This window comes from Suncus etruscus, chromosome 16 (genome assembly GCF_024139225.1).
Source record: "Suncus etruscus isolate mSunEtr1 chromosome 16, mSunEtr1.pri.cur, whole genome shotgun sequence".
Taxonomy (NCBI): Eukaryota; Metazoa; Chordata; class Mammalia; order Eulipotyphla; family Soricidae; genus Suncus; species Suncus etruscus.
This window is the reverse complement of record NC_064863.1, coordinates 41886066-41904492: the sequence shown is the minus strand read 5'-3', so window position 1 is coordinate 41904492 and position 18427 is coordinate 41886066. Positions and strand designations below refer to the sequence as shown.

General features: G+C 47.6%; 2 protein-coding genes across 2 annotated transcripts; both read right to left on the bottom strand.

The window, feature by feature from the left end:
• Positions 1-2602: 2602 nt before the first annotated feature.
• Positions 2603-9211, bottom strand: ZAR1 (zygote arrest 1). The gene is given in 6 exon segments (XM_049789832.1): positions 2603-2746; positions 5284-5358; positions 5439-5531; positions 8360-8999; positions 9001-9125; positions 9170-9211. Coding segments are annotated over 6 exon segments (1119 nt in total).
• A 1248-nt stretch (positions 9212-10459) lies between these two features.
• On the bottom strand, positions 10460-17571 carry SLC10A4 (solute carrier family 10 member 4). Its single transcript, XM_049790159.1, is given in 7 exon segments — positions 10460-11053; positions 15055-15098; positions 15101-15128; positions 15131-15278; positions 17033-17328; positions 17330-17536; positions 17539-17571. Coding segments are annotated over 7 exon segments (1269 nt in total). The 3' UTR covers positions 10460-10540.
• Between the last annotated feature and the right edge of the window lie 856 nt (positions 17572-18427).

Sequence of the window (18427 nt, the reverse complement as noted above, 5' to 3'; positions counted from 1 at the left end):
GTAAGAAACAAGGGGCCAGAGCCATAGCACAGCACTTGCCTCACATATGGATTCAATTCCAGTGCCCCAACTGGCCCTCTAACCCCACTAGAAATGATCCCTGAGCACAGCCAGGAGTACCAAGGTGTGGCTTAAAAACTTTAAAAAGTACTAGAGTCAATTTTCTTTTTCTTTTCTTTTTTAGATTTGGGTTAATCCCTCACTAATCCTTTGGAAATAATTATGCCAAAGTTACTTGTGGTTACTTTACTAATGCGCAGAGATAATAGTGGTGAATTGAAAATTCTCACCACAAACAGTCCTCAGCTACTCACGGCTATCTAGTTAGCTATCACTGTGTGGGCACTATTGTTTGGATACTGTTCTGAACTACACAACGAGCAGGATTAGCTGCTCTATTAGGGGAAATTAAGGGTGAACAATATTAAGGGTAATGAATAACAACTGGACACATGAGCAGTGGTCGCAGATTTATGCCTGTTGTTCTCTTTTTATTCAACAGAAACCCCACACACACTGGCCAATGCTTTTCCTGGTTCTCTGCTTTCTGCCACATCTGCTGTAACTGGTTCTAGATCACAAAACCTCCCTTTCACCCATGCTTCAAGTTCTCTCTCTAAAACCCATCATTTTCTGGGGTCTTGACACATTTACAATGGTATCACTTTAGCCAGAGTCATTTATTTTTATCATTTGTTTGATCTGGGGTACCTGGAAGAGCTCGGGGGTTACTCTCAGCAGTCCGTGCAGAACCATGCAGTACCAGAAATTGAACCCAAGCCTCAAACATGCAAGGCATGCCACTTGAATGGTCTCAGTGATTTTCGTTTTTAAATTTTGTTTTGAGAGCTGAAGCAACAGTACAGCAAGTAGACACTTGCTCACAGTTGATTTAGATTAGATCCTGGCATCCCATAGGGCCCCCTTGTGCTCCACCAGAAATAATCCCTGAGTTCAGAGCCAGGAGTAACCCCTGGGCATCCCTGATTATATCTCCAGAACAGATTTCTTTGGGGGCCAGAACACACCCGAAACTGTTCAGTCATCCATATGTAGGTCAAACTGGGGTTGGCCACATACAATGCAAAGCCCTTAGTCCTTAGGCTATTGTTCTCACCCCAGAGTTGGGCAGGGAAGCAAGGCTAGCACACTCCATAGAGCCTGTCCTCTCTCCAGCCCCAAAGCAATTTTCTATAAGCAAATCTGTGTCTGGTTTCCTCACATTTCAATCCCTGGGTTCATCTCCAACCACACAAATTATTACATGGTGAGTCAGTCACCATCCCTCATACAATCTTTTATTAAAGTCTTACACTGAATTTTTTTGTTTTTGTTTGTGTGTGTGTGTTTTGCGGGGGGGGGGGGGTATTTTGGGGCCACACCTGGTGGCGCTCAGGAGTTACTCCTGAGTCTATGCTCAGAAATCACTCCTGGCAGGCTGCAGGATCATATGGGATGCCAGGAATCGAACCCCGGTCCATCCTGGGCCAGCAGTGTGCAAGGCAAATGCCCTACCACTGTATTATCGCTCTGGCCCCCAACAGTGAATTTTCTGGTGCTAGCCAGTTCCCTGAGCAAAGTGTATGAAAGCTACTGGTCTGACCCCTTTATAAGACAGGCGGATGCCAGCCTGTCTTATAGAGTAGCAGTTGCTATGGCCTCCCTTCTGGCTTTCTCAGACCATGGACCATGGCACACTAGAAAACTTCCTCTTTGCTTAGTGCATCTCTCCTGAACTTCAGCTTTGCTGAAATGTAATTTCTGGGAGAGACCCTGTACATCACAGGCACTTTAGGTAGCCCTGCCACCTAATGGGACTTCATTTGACAACTTGTTTATCAAACTGGAGCTATAGGAACTTGCCTCTGGCCACTTCATTGGGCACAGCGACTGAGACAGTGACCATGTGTTTCTAGAGCCAGTGAAAGGAAAGATAGTTTCCAAATGGTTCCCTCAGCAACGCGTGGGTTCTTCCTATCTCACCAGACTGATTCTGTCCAGATGGATACAAAGGAGCTTCCCCCTCTCTCAAAACTCACTCCTAAGGGTTGGAGTGATAAGGTGCCTTGCACATGGCTGACCCATGTTTGAACCCTGATTATCTTACATGGTCCCCAAAACCTTCTAGGAGTGATCCCTCAGCATGAACCAAACACTCAGGCCTCTGGTGTCTCTGAATTACCCACAGCTGCCAATTCATTTATCCAACTCTACCCTCAGGATATTGATATTCAAGGTGATATGTTTCTTTTGCTCAACAGCTTTGGCTCCATAGACTGGGTAAGTAGGACTTTTTTTGAGCCCCTCTAAATTGGCCTAAAGGACTCAGGCAAGTACTGGCCTGGTCACCACTGCAGACAATGAGAACAATGGATCAAGATAGTGACTGGCTTAAGTGTTAGCACAATACAAGCTCTCCTAGACCTTCACCAAACAAGATTTTATACAGTGTCTCGATTGCTTTTGTGATATCTTTATTTAAGGGCTCTCAAAAATCCAATCTTCCCTGGGAACTGGGCCACAGGAAGGAGAGGGGCACAGGGAACCCGCTTGTTGGTCAGCTTCCAGGCATACTTCCCCCTTTCCCAGGTTTCTCATTCCCTTAGATGATGTATTTAAAGCTGAATGTGCTGTCGCAGGATAGGCGTTTGCCTTTGCATCTGCCACACAGATCTTGGCGATGGGGCCTTTTAGGATCAATGTGGCGAAGTCTGATGGGGCAGGAACATCTCGTCTGTTTACAGCTCTGAAAGAAATCAAAGGAGTCCATGCAGAAGGTAAACCCTCAGGAGTGTCAGAAGGCCCCAGAGCAGACATTCGTGTCCATTCAAGGACTTAGTGAATGGCTCTCTTGGCAAGGCCTGGTTTCTTCCTGCTCATCTAGGAAAAATTGGAGATGAAAGGTGTGAACTAAAAGGCCAGCTACCCCAGTGCAAAGGATTTGATTCTGGGATGGTTTGGGGGGTTTGTTTTTTGTTGCCACACCCAGTAAGTAGTGCTCAGGAAACTACCTAAGATGCTAGAGATGAAACCACAGTTGGCTTTGTGCAAGGCAAATGCCCTCTGCCGTATTATCAGGCCCTAACATGATTTGTTTGGGGGCCACACGCAGCAATACTTGGGTTACTTCTGGCTCTGCTCTCAGGGATCATTCCTGATAGTGTTCAGGGACGATTTAGGATGCCTGGAATAGACTGCAAAACAAGGGCCTTATATGCCATACTATCTCTTCAGCCCCTAAATGATTTCTTTTTAAAGTGTTTTCTAAGCAGATCTAGCTGCCACTGATAGAATAGAGAGCTGAGAGCCTGGAAAGCCATTCACTGAGCTCTGGGTCTGACTTCAGTCCTCTGTATCTTCAACTATCAGCCTGGACATCACAGGGGGTCACAGAACTCAACACAGGAGTCATTGTCCAATAAACTTATGATTTACCATCAGTAAATGTCTGATCTCTATACCTATGTCATATATCTGGGGGCATGTAAAAATTTCTCAGGTGAGGAGTGACCCCTGAGCACTGCCAGGTGTGTGATCTCAACCTTATTTTCACCCACTCCACCCACCAAAAAAAAAAAAATTTAGGGTCAGAAAAATAGTACAAAGGTCAGAGGTGAAGCTGCTTGGGCACAGACAACCCCAGTTGAATACCAGGCACTATATATAGTCTTCCAAACACTCAGGAGTGACCCCTGAACACAGCCAGGTTTGGTCCCAAAATGAAATAAAAATCTTCAGATGAAAAGGAATGAAGTGACTGGAGTATATGAAGTTTAACACATCATTTAACATGCCCAAATGTACCCTGAGATGCACACTTGAACGTGCCTTATTTAACACCAACTGCAACATCGACTGCATTAAGAAGAAGCCTGTGGGCTAACTAGCTCCTAGCAGGGCCAGTCTAAGTCTCAGACTCTATCTCTCTCCCTATCCTGTGATTCATGACTTCCAATGGCCAATAAGAATCCAGAGCACTGAATGGGCTCTTGACTGATCAATCAATGTAGCAATGGTCTGGGCTAGTCACTTCTCAAAGGGCTGTCTATGCCCTGGAGCAATCAGGTCTTCATTACTAATGACCACTATGGCATTTATCAATCCCATCGCTATACAAAAAAATATTTTGGGGGTCCATGCCAGGAATTCAAATCAGGGCTCGACATATACAAGACAGGAACTCTACCAGGCCCAACAACTTAGATTTTATGACAAATATCCTTCATTTGCAAGCTCTGAGAAGACAAGTCTTAGAAAGTCTTAGAAGTCTTAGAAGACAAGTCTTAGAAACCCATGTTCTGGAAGACAGGTACACTGGTGAGGAACGTGGTGTTAGAATTATGTACATGGGAAAGCATCAACAGTTTTTGTAAATCATGGGACCTCAATCAATAAAGTTGAAAAAAATAAGTAAAATAAAAACCCATGCTTAGGAACCAAGAGATAGTATGAGTTAAGACACTTGCCTTACTTGTAGCTGAAAACTATTTGATCCCCACCAGCACAAGGTTCCCCCCTGCCAACATACCTGAAGCCATCCCTAAGAAGAAAAACCCTGGCAGTGTAACCACCCTACTCACTGTACTATATCTCTAACCCTAGCCAAATACTTGAATGTATGCTTCATAAAAAATCTAACTCAGGGGAATGGAGTGATAGTACAGCAGGTTTGCCTTGCAGCAGCCAACCCAGTTTTGATCTCTGGCAACCCATATTGTCACCCAAGGCCACCAGGAGTAATTCCTGAGTTCAGACCAGGAATAATTCCTGACCACCACCTGGTGTAGCCCAAAACAAACAACTGTAACTCTGCCTCTTCTAGCAAACACATTCAAACTTTACCACTTGGCATTAGTAGAACCTGCACTGTACAGTTTTCTTTCTGGCATTAGACTGAGGATCAAAAAAAAGATGAGAATTCTCTCATCTTGAACATAACTTCAAAGACATAAGCATGATCAAAATTTGCAAGATCAAAAGAAAATTGATGCTCAGGCTTCATTTCCAAGTGAGAAATATTCCTGCAGCTCCCCAAATCCAGTGAGATCCTCAGGCCACCCAGTCAGGAGTGTGGCTCAGCAGTAAAGATCTTGTGCCTCAAATATGTGAGGCCACAATTTCAATTGCTGACACCATTTGTTCCCCACCCCCAAAAAAATAAAAAACAGCTTCAAAATCACTGGTAAGTTTGTCTTTTAGGATACTAAGATGATATCTTAGTATGAAAATGATACTAAACTCCCTCTCACATTTTCCCCATCTCAGACACAAGACAAAGTTTACTTGGCAGTTGATATCCTCCACGCTGTAAGGATTGTAAGACTTCTGACAACGTCTGCAAAACTGCTTGAAGTAAACCTGTGGCAGAGAGAGGGCAGACTTCAAACCAAGTCCTCTTGGTACCTGCTCCAAGCCATGCCTGTTGCAAGGGCTCTTACCTTGCTTGTGCCTTGCACACACCACACATAGGCGCTTTCCCATCGGATGTTACAGTCCTTACAGTGGAAGAAGCCATATTTCTGTTCTAAGAACTGAACAAAAGGACACCAGTTGGTCAACATCATGCTCAACTGAGCCTTTATTTCAGAAGTGAGCAGCTCTACAGTGCATCTTTTTTATTTATTTATTTATTTATTTATTTATTTATTTATTTTTTGGTTTTGGGCCACATCCAGTTATACCCTAAAATTACTCCGGGTGCTGCTCAGGGAACCATGCAATGCTGGGGGATCAGGCCTGAGCCTCCTACGTACAAAGCCCACAACAAACCTTTGCCCCACCCAGGAACTGGCACTTTTCTCCACGATGTTTTTAGAATTAGGCCTTAGGTACTAATGCCAGGACACTGGAGAGAAGGGGGTCTGAAAGCAAATGTCGATCTAGGAAATACTACACACGCACACACAGAGAGACAGGTTCAGGGAATTGCAGCATGTAAGCCTATAGCCCCTAAGAAGCAGGAAGCTCTGTGGAAGTTCAGAATCACCAGGGAGCCTTTTCCTGAAACCCAGAGTATTTAGTTGAAAGGAAGAGACCACACCTGGAGGTGGGAGTAGGTGGTCTAAACTCCAATCCAAGGTGCTACAGTCAAAGGTGTTTCCAACCACTGAGTAACAAGGCATATACTGAGTGGGATGGGATCAGATTAATCCCACAGATCATAAAGAAAAGTAGACTCTGGTTGAAATGAGACTATGATAATTAGGTGAGCTAAATGCTTCTAAGACCGAAGTTTATATGCCAGATAACTTAGTTCATAAACACTTTGGTGACAGGTTCTTAGATTATTTTTCTTAAAATGAAAGAACAAGAGCCAAAGTGACAGAATAGCATAGCAGGTAGGTAGGGCATTTGCCTTGTATGTGGCTGACCCAGGTTCAAACCCCAGCATTGCATATGGTCCACCAAGTCTACCTGAGCACAGAGTCAGTATAACTCTTGCCAGATGTAGACCACCACCCCCCAAAAAAATAACGAAAGAAATGGTCAAACATCCAGGCTCAACCTTAAGAAAAACCATTATTCTTCCTCCCCTGCCTTGTGACCAGGCATTAAATTTAAGGCCTCATACATGCAGGCATTTCTCTATCTCTGAGTTTAGCTTGTCTCTTTTCTCTAAGATGAAGTCTCATCTTACCAATAAGAACCTGGCGAAAGCTTAAGGCTGCATTCTAAAGCTCCGTAAACTGTCCATACAAAATTGTTTCCCGGAGCCGGAGCGACAGCACAGTGGGAGGGCATTTGCCTTGCACGCGGCTGACCCAAGACGGACCTGTATTGATCCCCAGTGTCCCATATGGTCCTCTAAGCCAGGAGCGATTTCTGAATGCACAGCCGGGAGTAACCCCTGAGTGTCACCAGGTGTGGTCCAAAAACAAACAAAAAATTTGTTTCCTGTGTACTGGTTTGTCTTCTACCAGACAGCGGTGCCAAGAACTTAAATTGAAGATAAACAGATTCGGGGCCTCTGAAATATAGCATGGAGGTAAGGTGTTTGCCTCTCATGCAGAAGGTCAGTGGTTCGAATCCCGGTGTCCCATATGGTCCCCTGAGCCTGCCAGGAGCCAGGAGTAACCCCTGAGCACTGCTGGGTGTGACCCAAAAACAAAAAAACAAACAAACAAACAAAAAGAAGATAAACGGATTCAAGCAACCCCCCCCCCCTGCTTGGGGTATATCATTGCTTTCATCTCTTTGGGGTTCTCTTCTCTCACATACTTCCTAAGTATTACTCTACAAATTCAACTTTAGTTAGGAGTCAAAATAGTATCACTTCATTCTTAAATATCTCTTCTCCCCCCCCCTTAAAAAAAAAGTGTTTGAAGTTAGGCCTTTCCGAAGGGAGCACTTTCGCAGCTGAGCCCACTGAGGTTTAGGAGAGTCAGACCTAGCTCATGTGTGTCTGGCCCACCTGGGTTAAGAACTCGGTCGTCCATTCTTCTCCTTCCTGCACCCCATACCCAAACAGCCTGGGGAGTTGAAGGGGTATTAGTCCCAGACCATTACTCTTGGCCGTACCCCTTTTTTGGAATCTCACTCCCTCTCTCCCCCAAAGGCCATGACCCTCGAGGCAAGGCACGAAGCACCCAAACTCTGAACCGTATTACATTTCTCACTTGGGGTTAAGATGAGGACAGTCGGGGTGGAGAGAGCACAGCATTTGACTTGCATGCAGTCGACCGGGGTTTGATCACCAGCATCCCATATGGCTCCTAGAGCCTAGCAGAGAACCTGAAGAAACCCTTGAGTCCTTAGCATCTCTAGGTATAGCATTTCCCCCCCCCCAAAAAAAGGGGGGGACACTCTCCTGAGGCCTGTATGCAGGAACTTCTGCTAGGAACTTGGAAGACGACAAGCATCACGAGGGAACAGTGTTCAGGCCTGGACCACGTGTAACTAACTGGGCAGCAGGAGCAGGCAGGCGCCCTGCCTTCAAGCCCTTGTACCTTCACGCAGCAAGAGCGAGGGAAGTGTCTGCGCAGCCACCGCGCTGGCACGGGGTGCGGGACAGGTGAGGGTCGTGCTTCTCCCATCCTCAAGCACTAGCCCCAGATTTAATGCACCGTGGAGAGGAGCCCCGCTGGCCCGAGAAAGCCGGGGCTTGGGGCCGGAGCGGTGGCGCAAGCGATAAGGCGTCTGCCTTGCGCGCGCTAGCCTAGGACGGACCGTGGTTCGATCCCCCGGGGTCCCACAGGGTCCCCCAAGCCAGGAGCGATTTCTGAATGCAGAGCCAGGAGGAACCCCCTGAGCGTCACCGGGTGTGGCCCAAAAAGAAAAAAGAAAAAGCGGGACTCGGCTGGGACAGATCCTAGCAGCCGCACCGCCTCCCCAGCTGGGCAGGGCTCCACGAGGGGCTCACCTGGAAGCGTAGGCGCGGGCCTGGCTCGAGAATTTGGGGTTCCGGCTCCTCCTCGCCCGCTTCGTGCTCGTCCTTCCCCGGCGGCGGCGAGGCGGGCTGCTCGGGGCTCGAAGGCGCGCGCCCCGGGGCAGCCACGTCCCCTGCAGTCTCTGGCCCCTTCTCCGGGCCTCCTCCTCCTGCTCCTCCCGAGTCCGGGCTGCGGGGCGTGGAAGCTGGGGGCGCCCCAGGCTGCCCCGCGTCCCCCGCGGCCTTCTCCGGGAGCTTGGGCACGCGGCGGGAGGTGACGGGCGAGTAGACGGCGACGGAGCGCGGGAAGCGCCCGGGCCTCGGGGCCCTGCTCGGGGGGCTGCCCAGCTCGGGGCCGCGCGTCCTGCGCTGCAGCGTGAGGCGCCCCAGCGAGCACTGCACCGAGGAGTCGCGCCGGGGGTTCACCTGCACCGCCGCGTCGCGGCTGCTGGCCTTGCGGGGTTGCGGGGCGAGGCCCGTGAGCCCCCGAGACAGCAGCCCCATCAGCTGCGCCCGCTGGTAGCGGTCCAAGTACGCCGAGGCCGCCAGCTGCCCGGGCGCGTGGAAAAACGGGGCGCAGGCACCGGGCACGCAGCTCCGACGCCCGCCCGCGCCCGCCATGCCCTGCTCTTGGGGGAAGGAAGGGTCGGGTGCAATGGGAAAAGAGGATGCAGACGCGGTCTAGGCGGACGTCTCGCACTTCGCCCTCCAGAACTACCCGTACGCGCAGCCCCGACCGCGCCCGCACGCTCTGCCGGCCCTAAATAGGCGCCTGGCGGAAACGCCCGCCCCGACCCCGCAGACCCTTTCCCGCACGAGCCGCTTCCCTCCGCTCCTCTCGGCCATTGATTGGGGCGTCCTTGGCACGGAGCGCAATGAGGCCCGGGGTGGGCGTTGGAACAACTCGAGGGGCAGAGAGCCCAGGGGATTCCAGGGGGTCGGTCCCCAGGGAAGGAAGCCGGGCGAGGCTGGGTGCTTCTCCCAGTGAGCAGAAAGGCGATGATCTGGAGGTTCCTTTTTGTTTGGGGGGTCACACTCAGCGGTACTCAGGGGTAATTATTCCTGGCAGGCATGGGGGACCATATGGAATGCCGGGATTCGAACCACCGTCCATCCTGGGTTGGTCGCATGCAAGGCAAACGCCCTACTGCTGTGCTATCTCTCCGGGCCCTGATCTGGAGATTTGGCTTGCGCCCCTCATCTCCCATTATCCTGGCTCATCTCAGCCGGTGGAAGGCCCCTTTGTTTCGGTAAGTGTTCAGCATCAACAACAGCTGAGGACACTCCCCAAGGGTGTCCACCACGATGACTGCCCTTCTCTGAGACGCTTCCGTTTGCCGAATCAGATCAGCCCTCCAAGACACATTTGTGTCACGATTTGTGGGTGTTTACATCTATAGAGATCAATTAAGTTAGTCCTCAGTTAAAAAGAGCTTTTCCACTAGGGGATTAAAAAAAAAGACAACACACACATACACACACACACACACACACACACACACACTCAATTCAGTTAGTCCTCAGTTAAAAAGAGCTTTTCCACTAGGGGATTTAAAAAAAAAATAGACCACACACACACACACACACACACACACACACACACACACACACACACACACACACACACACGATGGCTGCTCATTTCTAGCAAATCTCAGTTTAACTCAGCCAAGACACCAGCGCAGATTTATCTGATCAGAAACATTTCATTGTTTAATTAACCTGTTTGGTTAATTAATTTTTTAAACAATTACATGAAACTCACTTAAGCTTTATAAATATACCTTTTTACTCTTGAAGATAATGAACCAAAATTCTAGACTTCCAGGACTCTGTTTTCTGAGAGTTTATATATTTGAAAAATCACAGGAATTGGTAAATGGGAGAAAACTTTAAAAAAAAAGAAAAACCCACACACACCACATATAACTTATTTGGGTCGCACATAAACAGTCCCAGGTGCAATTGATATTATGGCATTAAGATGTAATTTGTGGAAACACTTGGGGAATACATCACCTCAGGCTGACAATGAAAAGATAGGGAGTGTACGATGCAGATGGAGAGCCCACGATGTAGATCCTGTTGGTCAGCCACGTGGTACACTACCACCGACCATAAATACAAAGTGATATTCCAGCAAGACAGAGCTTCCCCCTGCATCTCTCCTGATGGTCAGAGAGAAGTCTGAGAGGTTTCCACCATCACTAAATTATTGGAATTCACTGTGCCATAGGAAGTGTCTGCCATTTCCTCTTCTTTGAGTTTCTTGTATGAAATGTCTGTGTCTTCCTCTTCATCAAGGGGCTCTCGCTTGTGCAATACTTCACTTCCGTACATTTTATATATTAAGACGAACACCCCTGCTTCTGCAGACTGGAAGAGGGCATACAGCAAGGGAAACATGTACATGCTCCCAATGAGACGTGGGGGGAAGGCCAGCTTGAGGATGGCAGTGCACAGCTGCACGTTCTGACTCCCCGTCTCCAAGCACACCGTCCTCTTGCAGTTGGGGGGCAGATGAAAGAGGGTGGCCAGGCCATAGCCTGAGGCGTAGCCTGCCAGAGGCATAAAAATGGCCACCATATAAACAGCTACAGGTATGCTTGCCAGCAGTTCAGGTCCTAACATAGTGCCAGTCAATATAAAAAGGACCACCAGTGTCACTAGCAGAGACCACAGGGAAACCTAGTAATTAAAAAAAAAAAATACAAGTCATCAAAAATCAGACTGTTGAAGAGGAATTCAGTCAAGAAAAGTCTGAGCTCTTAAAAGAACAGACCTATCTATAGAGTCCAACCTTGTGCACAAAGTAGAATTGTTTACCATGAAAAGATTTTTGGGGGGACACATTTGACAGTGTTCAGAAGCTATTCCTTGCTCTGTGTTCAAGCGCAGTAGTAATTTGGTCCTCAAAGGACCAAATGTGATGCTGTAGATTTGAATTCAGATTGGTGAGATGCAAGACTGTACCCTAAGCTTTGTACTATCCAACCTGAAGATTTTCTGAGCAGACCGGGTTGAGGAGATTGGAACAAAGATTAAGGTGCTTGCCTTGCATGTAAGACATGTACGGACACCCCAGTTGAATCCCCAATATGCCATAAGTTCCTCAAAGCTCTAAACACAGAGACCAAGCGTATGGCAAAGCCCTGAGCTTTACAGGCTATGGCCAAAAACGGCATAAAAGATGGGGAGAGCACTCCCGCCTCTTTGAGAGGCCTGGAAGTCTTGGCAGCTCCTCACTGTGGAAAGACTTCCTGTAACTGTGAAATTTTACTTGTCTCGAAACAGTTTCTGAAATAGACGCTCTGGAGCAGCATAGCCCACCCGGCTTTTGCCACATTAAAAAACTGAGTGGAAAAGCAAGACTCTTCTACCAGTAGAGACTGCCAGACCCTTCATCCTCCGAGATCTGGCTTTAAGAGTCCTGCTCTGAGTATGTGCTTTATTTGTAAACGGGTCTTTTTAACAAAGAGTACTTAGTAAGGAGCCCCAGGTTTGGTGTGATAAATAGACAGGGAAAATGGACATTCCAATCCCAGCAGCACCCAACTTTTCTGTAAGTGCTCATTTTATGGGAGATGAATGCCGAAGGAGACTAAGGACATTTACTCTGAGATCTTGGTATCTTTCAGAGCACTTTGTATCTCATGAAACTGCTAAGCGTACTGGAATAATTACCAACCCTGAGACTGAAAGGGAGAACAAATGTAAATATGAGATGTGAGGCATTCCTTGCTGTTTTCTCTCTTCATGGGAAACCTGCCCTTCTACTTGTCCCTAATGAGACTCAGGAATTATATCCAATAGGCAGGTCTGAGACACAGCTCAGATGTTTAAAACTGTTAACACCTGGCAGGTACATTTTATTCATTTTGATAAGGCAGGCTGTGTAAATGGTAAGATAGAAATCTAAAAACAACTCTTAGTTTTTCTCCAGATTGCCAGTTAGCTTATTTTTATTTTTTGACTGCATTTAACTGCACCAAAGAGTGCGCAAGGCTCCTGGCTCTGCACTTAAGGACTATATGTGGTATCACAGATTGAAATGAAGTTGGTCACATTTAAGGCAAACTTCCATGTATTATCTCTCTAACTTGTGTGTTTGCAAGAGGACAGAGATCCTAAAGATCAACTGAACATTTTGCTCCTGATTCCCTGACAACTGCAAGAAAAGGCCCTTTACTTTTCTTCCAGGTGTGTGGGACTGGAAGATACTTTCCACATTAAATATATGACTGAAGGTTTATCTGGACTGTTCAAAAGTCTGCCTTAGAGGATGCAATATGATTATTATATGAGGTAGTTATGCAACAAATCAGAACTTTTGTTACATTTTCAGGTATGTCTAAATCAGAGACCTGAACAGGACATGTAACTCAACATGCCAGTTGAGTTAAAAGGACCACCAGTGTCACTAGCAGAGACCACAGGGAAACCTAGTAATTAAAAAAAAAATACAAGCCATCAAAAATCAGAGCATAAATTTTGGTTCCAAAGCAACTTTGACTTATTTGAGTTTGGGGGCATACCCAGCAGTGTTTGAGGGATTCTGTGGTACCGGAAAATAAGCCCATGATCCCTACACGAGTAGGGCATGTCCTTCATGCATCTGTGCAACTTGCCAAAGCCTCTTTTTTGGTTTTGTTTTGTTTGTTTTGTTTTTTTGGACCACACCCATTTGATGCTCAGGGGTTACTCCTGGCTAAGCGCTCAGAAATTGCCCCTGGCTTGGGAGAACCATATGGGACGGCTAGCATTTGCAAGGCAGACACCTTTCCTCTAGCACCACCTCACCGGTCCTGCCAAAGCCTCTTTTAAGCTATTATCATTTGGGTAAGCACTGATATTCAATGTCAATGTCAATGTCAAAGCATTGAATTTGGAGGTTTGTTAAGAGACCACACTTTTAAGTGCTTAGGGGTTATTCCTAGCTCAATGTTTAGCAGTCCCTGGCAGTACTCAATGGATTATATGAAGTGTCCAAGGATTTGAACATGAATCAACACAGATGCAAGATAAGCATTCCTGTGCTATTTTTCTGGCTCTATTATTCTTATTCTTCTCATTTATTATTATTACTATTTTGGTTTTGGTGCCACACCTGATGGTGCTCTGGGTCCTGTGTTGGGGACTGAATCAGTTTCAGCTGTGTGCAAGACAAGGGCCTTAACCCCTATGCTATCTCTCAGGCCCTATTTAAATAAATAAGTATATTATCATGGAAACAGCTTATTTGACTTTCCTAAGATTGTACAGTAAATGTGTCTCCACTAACTGTTAGCTTAGTCTAGATGTTCTTACTGTAACACAAAATTAATTCAGCATATTTAATAATCTATAAAATACATGTATGAGTATGTAAATATATATTGATTAAATCTAAGTTATATGTTCATTATGAACACTATTTCTTTTTTTTTTGTTTTTTTTTTTGAGGTTTTTGGGCCACACCCGGACGGTGCTCAGGGTTACTACTCCCTGGCTATATGCTCAGAAATAGCTCTAGCGCTAGGCACGGGGGACCATATGGGACACCGGGATTACGAACCAACCACCTTTGGTCCTGGATCGGCTGCTTGCAAGGCAAACGCCACTATGCTATCCTCTCCGGGGCCTGAACACTATTTCAATCAAGGCTGAATCTATGTACAGAAAGGAACCCTTTGTTTCATATGAATAAAAGTCCTTTTGTTAAAACCACATTTATTTAGACCAACAAATTAGGTAGTAAAAGACAAAAGATTGTTTTCCTCAAATCTACATAATTGTAACATTGAAGTAGCTCTTTTTTCTCATGTGTAAAGGAAATTTGTCTGTACATTTTATAGAAATAAGTTATAATCTTTTACTCAGCTTACTTCCTAAAATGAGACTCCTATTCATGGTTTATTCTTATTGACCACTATTTCTGAGTTTGCACGGAAGTTTAATTCTGGGCAGGAGAGATCATACAACAGGGAGAGTGCTTGCTTTCCATGCAGCCAATCTGGTTTAGATTCCAGCATTCCACTATGGCCCTGGCCCCCAGAGCAATGCCAGGGCGGTGGTCCCCTAACAAGGCCTGGAGTAAGCTGTGAGCAGCATTAATAGGTGTAGCACCGCCCAAATAAAACCTTTATCTTTCAATATTAAAAAAGAGTCTCCTGATTTATCTATTACAAAATCTCTGGTTCATTTTTAGAAATTGATGGAACATTTTCAATTTCTACAAAAAGTCTAGGAATTAGATTTATGCGTTTTAAAAATATAACCATCTATTTCTACAATACTAGCACAACTTTTACTAAAAATCCTTTTAGACCAGCAGCTTTGGATTTTATAACATGTTTCCCACTGTAAATATTAGCATTTCTCTGACACTGTGTTTAGTTGAGCTGTCTTTCTTCCTTCCTTTCCCGTCTTCCTTCCCCCGCTAGGCATCAAAAACCCAGTGCCTCATTCATTCTACAGCTGACTTAATAGCCCAGGCAGCCTATGATCTTAATTAAAGCTACAGTTCTTTTGTAGTTTTTAATTCTGGAACACTGAAACTCTGGAAGTCATGTTTGCGGTCAGAACAATGTTTTTGAAGCTTCTCCATATAGGAATTGCCTTCTCTCTTTCCTATACTTCTTAACCTTGAGTGGTGGGGGCGAGACCACCCGCTCCAAGTCCAAGGAATGAAGGTGAAGTGTGCTGGTGACATGCATCTTACCTTTCACTATGTAGTCGGCCACCCGATTGTATTGTAGCGAATGAAGACGCCCAAGCCGATGGGGGGATGAGGGTGCTGCAGAGAGTGAGGGTGACTGCCCCCAGCGGTAGGAGCTGCACCAACGGGGTATTGATCCACGCGCGGCTGTAGATCCACAGGCACACAGGCATCAAGACCAGGGCCAGCAGCGTGGAGGAGATGGTCATGATGATAGCTGCGCGGAACATCAGGGCACACGAGTCAGAAGGGCTTCTAGGTACCGAGCCTCTCCTGGCCATGAAGAACAGGAAAGACTGCAAACGCACCCCACCTACTCCAACTGGCACCTGAGCCCACAGGACACAAGCAAAGGGCTCCGGACTGCTGCCGCCAGAGTTTTTAATGTCAATAGATCTGGTTTCAGCTTTTCTGGGACTGAAAGAAACAATGTTGCGGGGCTGAGAGATAGAACTGTGGGTAGGGTAGGATGCATGCCTTGACACCCAAGGGGAGAGAGGAAGGGAGGTGAGAGAGGGAAGGGAGGGAGGGAGGAAGGAAGGAAGGAAGGAAGGGAGGGAGAAAGGGAAGGAAGGATGAGAGGAAGGAGGGAAGGGAGGAAGGAAGGAAGGGACGAAAGAAGGAAGGAAGGGAGGAAGGAAGAGAGGAAGGAGAGGGGGAGGAAGGAAGGGAGGGGGAGTAAGAAAAGGAGGAATAGATTAAAAGGGAGAGAAGAAAGAAAGGAAGTAAGGAAGGAAGGAGAGAGAAGAAAGAAAGAAAGAGAAAGAAAGAAAGAAAGAAAGAAGAAAGAAAGAAAAAGAAAAGAAGAAAGAAAAAAGAAAGAAAGAAAAGAAAGAAAGAGAGAGAGAGAGAAAGAAAGAAAGAAAGAAAGAAAGAAAGAAAGAAAGAAAGAGAGAAAGAAAGAAAGAAAAGAAAGAAAGAAAGAAAGAAAGAAAAAGGATTAATGACAACAGAATCGATACCCAATCTTCAACAAGCTATACACAGAGAGGATCAGTTATACTAACAGTCCGGGGGTGGCAAAGGAGGGGGGATGCTGGGAACAACATTGGTGATGGGAATAGCCCTGATTCAATGTCATTGTGTACTTTAAACATTACTGTGAAAGACATGTAATTCACGTTGATTACAATAAAAATTAGGGGCCGGAGAGATAGCATGGAGGTAAGGCGTTTGCCTTGCATGCAGAAGGATGGTGGTTCGAATTCTGGCATTCCATGTGGTCCCCCCGAGCCTGCCAGGAGCGATTTCTGAGTGTAGAGCCAGGAGTAACCCTCAGTGCTGCCGAATGTGACCCAAAAACCAAAAAAAAAAAAAAAAAGAAAAAAAGAAAAGAAAAAGAAAGAAAAGAAAAAAGAAAAAAAGAAAGAAAAAGAAAGAAAGAAAGAAAGAAAGAAAGAAAGAGAAAGAAGAAAGAGAAAGAAAGAAAGAAAGAAAGAAAGAAAGAAAGAAAGAAAGAAAGAAAGAAAGAAAGAAAGAAAGAAAGAAAGAAAGAAAGAAAGAAGAGAAAGAACAAAGAAAGAAAAAAAAAAACAATGTTGCATTTGAATGCTCACAAATACTCGCTTAGAAGCCGCAGCGCTACCTGTTGAAGCCCAGCAACTGTTCTTTTTCTAGACCCCGACACAGACAGATTTTGCTCCAGTGTCAGGCTCCTGCGAGCTGCAGACAGGCCCGCACGGACCCGGCAGCCGCTCGGGGAGCTGGTCAACGCACTGCCGGGCCAGCGCCGTGGATGGAGGGTCCCCCGCAAACCTCCTCTCCCTTCGCGCCTGCCTTCTATCCCGGCGCACCGTCTTCTCGCCTCTTTCCAAGCACCGCCCGTCCTTCCGAACCTCTCCGGGGCCCAGGGCGGACGACTCGCTTGGGTTGGGTTGGGTTGGGTTGGGTTGGGTTGGGTTGGGTTCGATTGGGTTGGGTTATGTTGGGTCGGGTCGGGTCGGGTGGTCGGGCTGGCTGGTGTTGTGTACCTGAGGTTCATGTCGCCGTCCACCAGCAGGGACATGAGGTTGGAGAGGTTGCCCCCGGGACAGCAGCCGCACAGCAGCACGGCCACGGCGGCCACCTCGTCCAGCGCGCAGGCCAGGGCCAGCAGGAAGGCGAGCAGCGGCAGGAGCCCGAACTGGCAGAGCGCGGCCAGCAGCGCGCCCACCGGCCGCCGGACGTGCGCCCCGAAGCGGGTGGCGTCCACCGTGCACCCCAGGCCCAGCATGGTGATGCACAGGGCGGCGCCCACCAGCACGTTCAGCCCGTGGCTCAGCGGCGTGGTCCCAGAACGGGGGCTCGTGGGGGGCGCCCAGGACAGCGGGAACAGGGACGGGGACGGGGCCGGGCTGGAGGAGCCGGAGGCCGGGCCCGGCGTGGGGCTCGGCGAGACGCTGCTGGTCGGAGCCGAGGAGGAATTCGGAGCCCGGATTCAGGCTGCTAGCGTTGGGGGGCAGCGCGGAGTGGTCCAGCGGGCGGGGAGTTGGGCGCGAAGAGCAGGGGTGGTGTTGTCCGAGCCGTCCATGGCTGCGGGCTTTGCGGGGTTCGCACCCTGCGGTGTCCTCCGGGGGCGACCGAGTGGGGGGCCGGAGGAGTGCGTCCCTGGCCCCGACCTTCAGGGCGCTCTGTTGGGGCTAAGGGGGTGTGGACTGATGCCCAGGGCTGCTGGCATTTAAGAAGCGCAGCCCACGGGTTCCATCAACACCAATCACTGAGTTCTCCGCCCCGGCGCCCCGCCCTCGCCCCCCCCCCCAGTCCCCTCCTATTTAATCAGCGGTAAGTGATTTTCTTCCCACAGTGTTCGCCAGCGGGCAGAACAAAAGACCTGACATGCAGAGGACAAACGGGACAGCACCGGGCCTGCTGCCCATCAAGTTCACTGAAGGAGAAGGGGAAAAGGGGGAAAAGAAAAAGAAAAAGGTGTCTACAAGCATGTCAACCAAGCATACTCTGCGTAAAGCCTGCAACTCCTCAACCTGCAAAGGAGCGCCTCATTTTATAATAGGTGGCGGTGTTCTGGTAATATGATAAAATATCTGGCTCTGATTTGCAACTATTTTGTCTTGGGATTACTCGTGAATCTGGGGCTCAGGGATCACTCCTGGACAGTTGCTCAGGGGGCCTTAAGTGGTGGCTGGGCACAACCGAGTCATCACTTTGCAAAGCCAGGTCCTTACTCTTTGCCATTCATTTTTTAAATTAAAAATTTGTGTTCAAATAAGCAAGAATAAACGCAAACAAAACTTCTGGATTCTAATCGCAGGGGGGGTTCAAGAAGAAGGTGGGGCAGCAGTCTGTGGTGATAAGGTGCCACTTGTTGTAATAATAATGTCTGTTTTGACAGCTCTGAAATTATATCCATTAATAGTGTTGTTCCACCT